The sequence below is a fragment of the Halichoeres trimaculatus genome, unplaced genomic scaffold, assembly GCF_033239565.1.
Source record: "Halichoeres trimaculatus isolate MK-OKI-2021-1 unplaced genomic scaffold, fHalTri1.1 fHalTri1_scaffold_5, whole genome shotgun sequence".
Classification (NCBI taxonomy): domain Eukaryota; kingdom Metazoa; phylum Chordata; class Actinopteri; order Labriformes; family Labridae; genus Halichoeres; species Halichoeres trimaculatus.
The window spans coordinates 350068-361838 of record NW_027437183.1 but is presented as its reverse complement, the minus strand read 5'-3'; the positions used below and the strand labels follow the sequence as shown (position 1 = coordinate 361838).

Genomic DNA, 11771 nt, shown 5'->3' with positions numbered 1-11771 from the left:
GCTCATAAAGCCGCACGCCGACCGTCTGAGAACAAACAAACAGACGCACAGACGCACGGCGCTGTCGTTACGCTGGAATGTGGACAGGAGCTGCAGACTGCTGCGTCAGCATGAGGAGGCGCTGCAGGGACAGAGGAGGACTTTACAGGTAAGACACACACACTGCAGGGGCCCAGTTACCACACAGCACTTAAAAATGCTTCATTAAAGCTACAGGTCGTTTATTTTTTATGATATAAAACTGGAAAAAAGAGTTTTAAAGACTTTTCATGAATTCAAACTTAAAGTGTCTCTTGTTTGAGTCTCTATGGTTAGATAACCCGCTGTGATTGGTGCAGACTGAAGCAGCCGTTTGGTGGACAGGTTACAGTTTTATTAGAAAGTAAACGTGTTTGAACATACAGCATACAGGTTACATGAGAGTAAAACATAAAGAACATGTATGTACAGCAGGCTTCAGCTCAGCAGAGGATAAACACCTGTCAGAGTTCAGAGATAACACCTGAGCGCGGAGACGTCTGGATGAGGAGAGAGCTGAGCCGTCAGCGTCCTGCACTGAGGAAACACACACCTGAAGAGCGCCTCGGCCTGAGCAGGACCCTGAACGCACCACGCTGATTGACCTGAATACAGCACCATGTGACAGTAACACAACACTTCATGAGGGAGCAGCGCTCTCCTCCTGCAGCATGGTGGCGCTGTGGAGCCACAGACGACTGCAGAGAGGAGCGAGCCTCGCCGTGTTTGAAGAGTGACATCAAATCTGGACTCAGAGGAGCTCAGAGGAACTTTACCACCTGGTTTCTTTAAGACCTCACACTTTACAACCAGAGGATCTGTGAGGAAATACGACTGAACAAAAAACTAGTCCTCACCCTCCTCATCCTCTTCCCAAAGGATCAAAATCAGACCTAAAGGGATCTGCTGGTCTACCCTGAGCCCATCAGTAAGACCTGGACTGATCAGTCTGAGGGAGACCAGCAGCTCCCGCTCAGTGAGCAGAGGGACATGAAGACCTGATCCTGACATGAAGAAGATTTTACCTCCTTTAGAGTCTGTTTCCCCGCTGCAGGGTGGAGAGATCCACAGGAGGACTTCAACACTTTAACACTTTAACACTTCTATAACCAAAACATGTCTGAGCAAATACTGTTACATCTTTGTTTGTTGTTGTTATCGTGGTTTTATTTCTGAGCTCAGTGTTCTGTATCCAAGAGTGAACGACAGGACTGAAGAAACAGGAGGAGACAAAATGAGGAGTTCTGGGTTTTTTTTCAAGGAATTTTGGAGTCCTGATGTAAAACTCCAAACTCTAAAAATTAATTCTAAAAAGAAAAAAAAAATCCAGAACTATCAAAGCCAGAGTTCTAGAATTAAAAGACCAACGGCAAAAAAAAAAACATAATAATAATCTAGATCATCAAAATTAAGTCAGGAGTCCAGGACCCTGGAAATAAAGTCTAAGATCTGGATCAGGGGTCTCTGGAGCCTCTCTGTGGCGTCTCCCTCTGGCCTGACACATAGCGTTCACTGATAAGTCCAAACTGAAGAGGAACGTCCTCATGAGTGGATCACTGCTGAACTGCTGCTGTGTGTTTTTAATGTCTCACAGTGATCGTTTTTAGTTTAATCATTTACAGTTTCACTGAGCAGATCCTTTGTCCAAAGTGAATTATAACATTGAGCAGTTAGGGGGTTTAGTACCTTGCTCAAGGGCACCTCAACAGTGCTAAGGACCTGTCCACACCTCTCCAGCTATCAGCCCAAATCCCAATCTTAGTCCATGCTTGGACTTGAACCAGCAACCCTCTGGTTACAGAGCCACGTCCCTGTGGACTGAGCTACTGATGCACAGGTTTATTAACTTCACACAGACAAGTCAAGGACTGGACAGGCCTGCGAATTCAACCTTAAATTCATTTCAAATTTCTTTGGTGGCAGCAGGCAGAACGGCTCTTCTGACAGTAAAGGTTGCAGACCCCTGATCCGGATCACTGAGTTTAGAGTCAGAAATCTACAACTCTGAGCTTCAAACTAGAATTCCAGAACCCTGAGGTTTAAGTTTCTTTTCCTGAACCCCAAGATTAAGTTTAAATTGTAAATCCTTGAATTCTAGATCTTTGACATTAAATTTGAATTCTGAAACTCTCAGATTAAAGTTAAAAAGCTGGTGCTCTGATGTTTCATCCAAAATTCTAGAACATTAGAATCAAATTGGAATCAGAGAACTCTGGGATCAAAAGTTAGAATTCTAGAACTTTAAGATTGAAGCCAAAATCCTGACCATGGAATCCTCCATTTATTAAAAAAAAACACAAAGGATTTTTTACTGCTTGTACCTTTACTATAATCTTTCAGCAGCTCTTTTTTCTTTCCTCTGGAGACAGATTCAGGTATGAGAATCTGTGCTCAATGTTTATCTGTTATTATCAAAAGATGAGAATAAACTGTCCCTGATCCCTGCTCTGACCAATCAGAGACCTTCTTTTTGTGGCATCTGTTGTTGGGGTTGGACACCTCTTCAGAGAAGATAATGTTTAGCATTGTAGCTAACATTCTTCAGGTAGGTTTAGAGGTCAAAGAGGTCATAGAGGTCGTCTCTCAAACCTGCCCAGAGTGACACGAGCAGGTCTGGTTCCTTCATCCTGAACCTGATCAGGTGTAAACCGGTCTGGACTGAAGGGGATCAGGATCATCTGGATCTGCTCTGGTTAAAGCTGCAGCATTAAAACCAAAGATCAGCAGCTCAGGTCTGAATCTGTCTGAATCCGTCTGAATCTGTCTGAATCTGTCTTTATCTGTCTGAATCTGTCTGAATCTGTCTTTATCTGTCTGAATCTGTCTGAATCCGTCTGATGAAACTTCAGCTTTGATGTCAGTCTGCAAACACTGGAGGACCAGCGCGTCCACCCAGGATCAGAAACACGGGAAGAAAAACAGTCACTGAGAGGTGAAATCTCTGATCAGGCTCAAAGACAGAGAGAGGGGGCGCCGTTCACGTCTCTGACACAGAGCCCTGACCTCAGCCTGACGGACGCCAAACGTGCAAATAAATATGAGTGTAGCTGCACAGGAGGAGCCACGTCTGAGGAAGTATACGCAGGTTTTCCTGAGAGAAGGTGAGGATGCTCTGAGCGTCAGTGAGTGGAGTGAAGCGCGTTCAACAGGTTTAAAGGAAGTCCCCCTCCGTGTCCTCGTCCTCGTCTCTGTCCCACAAACTCCTCTCCATAAAAAACAGTTCAGTCTGAGCCTCTGGGTCAGGCTCAAACGTTTCTGCAGCCGAAGAAGTCCACGCCCACGTATCGAGGGTAACCCTCCAACGAGTTCATCCCCACAGGGTCAAACTTCCAGTACTGTCGACCTCGGATGAAGTGGGCGTAGCCTGAGGATGGAGGACACAGACAGACTGAGTGAATGACCCCTCTTTAACCCTCTTTAACCCTCTTTAACCTCTTTAACCTCTTTAACCCTCTTTAACCCTCTTTAACCCTCTTTAACCTTTTTAACCTCTTTAACCCTCTTTAACCTCTTTAACCCTCTTTAACCTCTTTAACCCTCTTTAACCTCTTTAAACCCTCTTTAACCCTCTTTAACCCTCTTTAACCTCTTTAACCCTCTTTAACCCTCTTTAACCTCTTTAACCCTCTTTAAACCCTCTTTAACCTCTTTAACCTCTTTAACCTCTTTAACCCTCTTTAAACCCTCTTTAACCCTCTTTAACCCTCTTTAACCCTCTTTAAACCCTCTTGAACCTCTTTAACCTATTTAAACTCTTTAACCTCTTTAAACCTCTTTAACCCTCTTTAAACCCTCTTTAACCTCTTTAACCTCTTTAATCCTCTTTAACCTCTTTAACCCTCTTTAACCTCTTTAACCCTCTTTAACCTCTTTAACCCTCTTTAACCTCTTAACCCTCTTTAACCTCTTTAACCCTCTTTAACCCTCTTTAACCTCTTTAACCCTCTTTAACCTCTTTAACCTCTTTAAACCCAAACAGCAGCTCTGGACCCGTCAACCCGTCTGGACCGTACCATAGATGTCCCTGAAGGTGGCGTCCACGTCGTTGGGGATGCCGCTCCAGTCCTGCATGCTGCGTGGGTACACCGACTCCACCCGGTTCTCCCGGGGGCTGAACCTCCAGTAGCTCCCCGACCTGAAGATGTAGGTGTTGTAGTTGGAGTCGTGGCCCCAGCGAAGCGCCGCCTGGATCCCCGACACCGACAAACCCAGACTCCTGATGGACTCTGGTCCTCGGATCTGCCGCTCAGCATCAAACACCCAGTAGCTCTCGCCTGCAGGGGGAGACGTGGAGCAGTGGATGAGTCAGTGAAACAGCTCAGCAGCGTTTTCCTCCTCCTCAGACTGAGACAGAGACGGGCTCTGTTTGTTTCTCCTGATGCGCTGATATCACTCAAAGACACACAGACGTTGGTTTGAGGCCTCGTCGTCAGCTCGACCTCCTGGTCAGAATCCTGAAACTGGTTTCTGAAAGGTGCAGGTTTTTACTCTGGCTGTGGAGAGCTCATGTTTTCAGCTCACAGTTCATAAACAAACGTATGAGCAGCAGAGAAACGAGCTTTTTTTTTACAGCTGCATCAAATTATAAAGATTTTTTCACCTTTCCAAAACTTTTTCTTTCATTATTTCTTATTTCAAAAGTCGTTTTCAGAGCTGGGACCAGAAGTCTGATCCCTGCCGATGATCTGCCTGTGCCAAAATGTGCTTTACCCTGATTAATCCTGATTAAAGGCTGTCTGAGATGAGCTCATAAGAGGAACCAGCGCCAGCGTACGGATGGATCCAGGTCTGGTTCAGGGTCCAGGGAGTTTTAATGTTTAGCAGACGCCCTGGCTGTTTGAGGACGCTCAGAGGGAAAAACAAACCTGGATTTGGTTTTTAACCTAGAGGAAGTCTCCCTGAAGGACTCAGAGGAGCATCAGTTCCTGGGCTCTGGGTCCATCAGCAGGCCCCGCCTCTTTAACCCCGCCTCTTTAACCCCGCCTCTTTAACCCCGCCTCTTTAACCCCGCCTTAACGCGGCTGATCCGATCTCTGCTCACCTTGGAAGAACCAAATGTTTCCTGACTTGTCTTCAAAGGCGGCGTCGACGTGGTCGGGAATCCCCCTCCAGTGACGGGACGCCAGCGCCGGGTAGCCGCTCTCCAGATGCCCGTCCCTGATCCGCCACACGTAGCCCGCCTTGAAGAAGAACAGCTCCCCCCGGATCATGGACACGGCATCAAAGTCCGTCTGGCAGGCGTCGGGCTGCAGGGAGACACATCACGTGTTGGTTTCCACATGTGAGAGCAGAGGGAAGCGTGAGGGGCTTTTATTGGCGTGTTAAAGAGACGTTTAGGGTCTGACAGGGTCTAAATCAGGGGGGAGGGTTTTATTTTTTAAAAACCGGCTCAGTTACAAACTTTATGAGAAAACCAGAAGAAACTTCAGGGATGACAGTTTGTCTCTGACCTTCATCCATCATGTTTTCTCTAAAATCACTCACACACTTTAAAGATGTTCACTGAACCACAGAAACCTCTCGTCTTTAAGTTTAAAGCTGAGCGTTTCTGTTTCCCTCTGTAACAACAGAGTCTCACAAACAGACTGATCATAAAAACATTTCCCCCGTGGATTTTTCCTCTGAGCTCCATTGTTCAGCAAACATCAACGAGCTGCTTCATTCTGTCATTACCATAAACCCTCACTCTGTCATTTACGGTCAGACGCATGACAAAGTATCGTCCTCCTCTGCAGCGTTTCTTTTTTCTGGGTCAATCAAAGCAAAAACTGTTGGAGGCTGTTTCTGGAAAACTCTGACCCTGTTCACCCCAAAACTCAGAGAACCACTCTTCAGGGTTTACATGATCCCTGTGAGTCCATCACCGTCTAAAGTCCCGTAAAGGTGGTTCAAATCAGACCAGTGACGTATGAAGAAGAAATAAAAGTAACTGCACTACAGCACCTGACCAGGAGAGGGCAGTACGTCAGCAACAAAGGCCATATATGTATGTCTTCTGAGAGTCTAATCTCTGCTTGGCTCGCCCTCCTGACGTATCTTACTATCCTCTTACTAACCCCAGAAAAACTACACAAGAGCGTCAGCTGTCAATCATCGTTAAAGATGACGTAAAGTCTTGTTTTTAACCTGCAATAACCAATGAAAAAGAAACTTTTCAGAAAAAAAAACTTTGACACAATAACATCTCACCACAGCATAAGGATGAGAGAAACATTTCTATCAAGTTTTTAAAGATGCTGTGCGGAGGATCTGTTTTAGTTGCTCTCCCTCGCCACCTTCTGGCCCGGAGTCTCCTCACACTGTGGTAAATGATTTTTAGCGAGGTGTGTGTTTGTTTTGTGGAGATCAGATCAAAACAAATTTTCTTTGTTCAAGTCAAACTTTTAACTGGATACAACGTGACATCAAGCAAATGTAGCAGCCGGCTAAATGTAGCGCTATCGTCAGCCAGTGCTGTGACGTATCTGTAGGCTAACCTGTCAACAAACTAACTTTGTCAGTTTGTAGCGTAGCTTAGCAGCTGCTATATTTCTCTCTCCTCACAGCCCGGTGCTCTGAGACGTGTCTGTAACGTGTAACGTTAGTGAATCCTGGTTCTGTCCTACCAGAGCTCATCTACCAACTCCAACCTCACCAAGCAGAACTAACGTAACCTGGCTCTTCATTTTATTGATAGACTCTCAAGTTTGAACAGACCACTGCAGAATAACTGCTGACTGTGGGCTGGTTGTGGGCAGTTTCTGTGGCGTCCTCACTTTGAGTGGAGCGAGATGACGTCCATGTTTCTGTGGTCTATGGTCATAATCTCCTCATCAGAAAAGTATGTCATGATCAATAAAAAGACATTCTAGAATGTTCCTCCAGACAGTGTCTGTGGACAGAGAGCTTGATGATGTAACGTTCCGGAACTCTCTTCCTCTGATCCTCTCTGTCTCTGGAGCTCGTCTCTTCAAAGTGTTGATTTAAAGAATCCAGAGGGAGAGATTTCTATCTGAGGGGTTCACCCTTTAGTTTCTACAAACATGGAGCGATCAGAAACATCTCTGAGGGCTGTGTGATGGGATTCTTCAGGGTCATGATTCAGTTAAAATGATTAAACTGTGAAGACGCTTGGTCAGACCTGCTGACACCCTGACACCCTGACGTGCTGACATGCTGACGTGCTGACGTGCTGACACCCTGACATGCTGACATGCTGACACCCTGACACGCTTACACCCTGACGCTCTGACACCCTGACATGCTGACATGCTGACACCCTGACACCCTGACACGCTGACATGCTGACACCCTGACGTGCTGACACCCTGACACGCTGACACCCTGATGCGCTGACATGCTGACACCCTGACACCCTGACACGCTGACACCCTGACATGCTGACATGCTGACACCCTGACACCCTGACACCCTGACACGCTGACACCCTGATGCGCTGACATGCTGACACCCTGACACCCTGACACGCTGACACCCTGACGCGCTGACACCCTGATGCGCTGACACCCTGACACCCTGACATGCTCTGATGTGTTTCATCGTGTGATGAAACGTTTGATCAGACCTTCGTCTCCTCATTTTTTGCTCGTGTGTCATTTCAAACTCTAACTCCTCCGATCCTCCTGTGAACTTTCTCTGTGTTTGTTTCTGAATCCACTCACACTCGTCATGATCTCGTTGGTCTCAGGGTTTGGCGGCGGCGGTGGTGGCGGTGGAGGAGGTGACGGGATCACCTGAGGGTGAGTCCCGTACAGGTACTGGATGCCCTGCTTGTCGTCCTCGCTCAGCCTTAGCGGGTAGGAGAAGGAGTAGTAGGCGGACATGATGGCCCCCGGCTCGCGGGAGTGCTGCAGGCCCAGGACGTGCCCGAACTCATGGGCAGCGACCTGCAGGAGGTCCGTACCTGTGGGGGACACACCTGGTTCACACAGGGTCTGAGAACAGTTTACTGTGAGCTGAGGAGCTGCAGACGGAGAGGATTAAGCTCCTGAGCTGATCTGAGTCATGGATGAGGACTTTAAAGCTTCCTGTGCCTGCTGACTCACCTGTGCTCAGTTACCTGTTTACCTGTCTGAGCTCCTCTGAAGCCCACGCCACGTTATTCTCAGCCTTTAAGTTTTTGTATGTTCATCCATCACCTTCAAATGTTTCTTTTGTGATAAACCTTAAATTCTCTGTAATCGTGTCAGCACAGACCTGCTTTATATTCACTTTTTCATATTCACTAAAACCTGAGAGGAGCAGAGAGGAGCAGAGAGAGGAGCAGAAAGAGGAACAGAAAGAGGAGCAGAAAGAGGAGCAGAAAGAGGAGCAGAGAGAGGAGCAGAGAGAGGAACAGAGAGAGGAACAGAAAGAGGAACAGAAAGAGGAGCAGAAAGAGGAGCAGAAAGAGGAGCAGAGAGAGGAGCAGAGAGAGGAACAGAGAGAGGAACAGAAAGAGGAACAGAAAGAGGAGCAGAAAGAGGAGCAGAAAGAGGAGCAGAGAGAGGAGCAGAGAGAGGAGCAGAGAGAGGAGCAGAGAGAGGAACAGAGGAACAGAAAGAGGAGCAGAGGAACAGAGAGAGGAGCAGAAAGAGGAGCAGAAAGAGGAGCAGAGAGAGGAGCAGAGAGAGGAGCAGAGAGAGGAGCAGAGAGAGGAGCAGAAAGAGGAGCAGAGAGAGGAGCAGAGAGAGGAGCAGAGAGAGGAGCAGAGAGAGGAACAGAGGAACAGAAAGAGGAGCAGAGGAACAGAGAGAGGAGCAGAAAGAGGAGCAGAAAGAGGAGCAGAGAGAGGAGCAGAGAGAGGAGCAGAGAGAGGAGCAGAAAGAGGAGCAGAGAGAGGAGCAGAGAGAGGAGCAGAAAGAGGAGCAGAGAGAGGAGCAGAGAGAGGAGCAGAGAGAGGAGCAGAAAGAGGAGCAGAGAGAGGAACAGAGAGAGGAGCAGAGAGAGGAGCAGAAAGAGGAGCAGAGAGAGGAGCAGAGAGAGGAGCAGAAAGAGGAGCAGAAAGAGGAGCAGAGAGAGGAGCAGAGAGAGGAGCAGAAAGAGGAGCAGAGAGAGGAGCAGAGAGAGGAGCAGAGAGAGGAGCAGAAAGAGGAGCAGAGAGAGGAGCAGAGAGAGGAGCAGAAAGAGGAGCAGAAAGAGGAGCAGAGAGAGGAGCAGAGAGAGGAGCAGAAAGAGGAGCAGAAAGAGGAGCAGAGAGAGGAGCAGAGAGAGGAGCAGAAAGAGGAGCAGAAAGAGGAGCAGAGAGAGGAGCAGAGACAGGAGCAGAAAAGGGAACAAAAAGGGAACAGAAAGAGGAACAGAAAGAGGAACGGAAAGAGGAGCAGAAAGAGGAACAGAAAGAGGAACAGAAAAAATGGAACAGAAAGAGGTGCAGAAAGAGGAACAGAGGAACAGAAAGAGGAGCAGAAAGAGGAGCAGAAAGAGGAGCAGAAAGAGGAACAGAAAAGGGAACAGAAAAGGGAACAGAAAAGGGAACAGAAAGAGGAACAGAAAGAGGAGCAGAGAGAGGAGCAGAAAGAGGAGCAGAAAGAGGAGCAGAGAGAGGAGCAGAAAGAGGAGCAGAAAGAGGAGCAGAAAGAGGAACAGAAAGAGGAGCAGAAAGAGGAACAGAAAGAGGAGCAGAAAGAGGAGCAGAAAGAGGAACAGAAAGAGGAGCAGAAAGAGGAACAGAAAGAGGAGCAGAAAGAGGAGCAGAAAGAGGAACAGAGAGAGGAACAGAAAGAGAAACGTCCCGTCTCTCACCCATGTGGTTCCCCAGGGTCCAGGACTCGTCGTAGTCGAAGTGGATGTCGCCCTCTCTGTGGGTTTTGGGGAAGAACGCGTGAGCCAGGATCCCACCCGGGCCGTCGAAGGGAAGGTTGTCTCCGTGCCAGTACCTGAAGGTGAATAAATCAAACGCTCTGAGAAACAAAGAACCACAGGTGGGCTGGTACCGGTTCCTCAGGTCTGACACCAACACAGAGGAGCTAAAGTCTGTGAGACCAGTATTTGACTTTTAAATCCGTCATTCATAAAATCAGGAGAGGTTCACCTGAGGAGTCTGAAAACTGTCGTTTATGAGGATAAAACGGGCTTTATTAATAAAGTTAGAGATGTTCAGAGACAGACGCCGGATTTACAGGAAAAAATCTGTCTGTGAGGAAAGAAAAAAGTTACATAAAAAGTTACGGTGGCCCTGACTGGTCAGGACCTCGTTAGACATCAGGTTGATTTTCAGAATAAAACACTTGTGTTGACATTGGATCATTTTTTATTTAGAAAAAGCAGAATTAAAGTGTTTATGTGTTTTTTTTTTAGTTAAACATGTCTCGTTAGATTTAACATGAGCCACATTCACCTCAAAGGTCGAGAAAATAATTTAATTTTAAGATCTCAAAAGACAAAATGAATGGAGTAAGGGAAACATGTTTCTTTAATTTCTTGTGTAAAGACATTTGAATTTTAAGAAACTTGATTAATCTGGTTAGTAAAAATGAAGCTATGCTAATGTGCTAAAAGTTTCTGTTCATGGAGGATCTGACTGAGTCTGGCTGCAGAAAGACCAGAAACCAAGTTCACACCAAGACAAAAAACAGACTGTAACAACATTAAAAACACATTTTCTGTAGATTTAAACATTTTTCTAGAAATCTAAAGAAATATATTCTTGATAACCACCTGTGTTAGCATCAGTCCGTTTGATTTTGCATACAGGATTTGACACTGATGTATATTAATTTTAAATGAGTTTTAACACACTACAAATAACATCATTTCTCCACATTTAGCTCTAAAACATCAGTTTTTCTGCAGATTCAGAGAAATATTTGTGAAATATATTTGTCAAATATTTTATATGAATTAACTTTTTTATCTAAATGTTGAATTTTATTGAATTAATTGTATTTTATTTGTTTTTATTTTTTATTTTATGAATGTCCTGATTCCAGATATTTAGCTACGTTTCTAAACATTTAGTTTTCATTCGAAATATTTATCCAAGATTTCTAAATTTTTAGCTGATATGCAAATTCACTCTCCCACCCCCAGGAAGCGGCAAATTAAAAGTTGGAGGAAGTGATTTTGAGAAAGTCGAGCTCTACTTTTTCGATGTCAGCCACAGGATCTGCAGCAGCTCCATCTCAGCACTTGGTACGTTCATTTTCTAACGGCTGATTTAACCGACTGTGTTTGACTTTCTCATAATCCGCTCGGCTGAGGGAGGGTGAATTTTTTTCTTTCGTTTGATTATCCAATCAGAGACACAGCTCAGCTCATGTGACCACCAGGCGCCCTGTAGCTGTTAGACAGGAAGCTCAAAGCCTGTGTCATATCCAATATGGCCGCCGCCAAAGATCTACATTTTCACTCTGCATCAGGAACAGACGGTGACGTAGCAGAGACTACGTCCATGTTTGATTCAGTCAGTGTGATGAATACATCGAGCTCCAGCATCCAGCAACAACTGAAGTCTTGTATTTCTGCTCTGCTGGTCTCTGAGAGTCAGACTCCACCAGATCCTCCTCTGGTACGTCTCCGCTCTGTCACGCTGTGGACACATTACTTAACGATGTGTTTTTAGTTTGTCAGTGTTATAAAAAATCTTAAAGATGTTTTTCTGTCCTGGAGCTGCTGGTTGTTTGGCGCTTGTTTCTAATCTTACGTCAATCATCCGCAGATAACTGAGTCACTTCCTTTGAATCTGTCTTTTCTGGAGTTTATCTGACATCAGCCGACACAGAGCGAGCAGCGTCACAGAGATCAGATCAAAACTGTGATTAACAGACGACATT

General features: G+C 46.1%; 1 protein-coding gene across 1 annotated transcript in view; it reads right to left on the bottom strand.

Annotated features, from left to right (window-relative positions):
• Positions 1–2857: 2857 nt before the first annotated feature.
• The window catches only part of mmp11a (matrix metallopeptidase 11a), a 29908-nt gene continuing 20994 nt past the window's right edge, over positions 2858–11771 (bottom strand). Inside the window, exons 4-8 of the mRNA XM_074670802.1 lie at positions 9742–9875; positions 7680–7921; positions 5060–5264; positions 4032–4292; positions 2858–3382 (exon numbers count right to left, since the gene is read on the bottom strand). Of these exons, the coding sequence (XP_074526903.1) occupies positions 3264–3382; positions 4032–4292; positions 5060–5264; positions 7680–7921; positions 9742–9875 (961 nt within the window). The 3' untranslated portion in view covers positions 2858–3263. The remainder of the gene's footprint in view (positions 3383–4031; positions 4293–5059; positions 5265–7679; positions 7922–9741; positions 9876–11771) is intronic.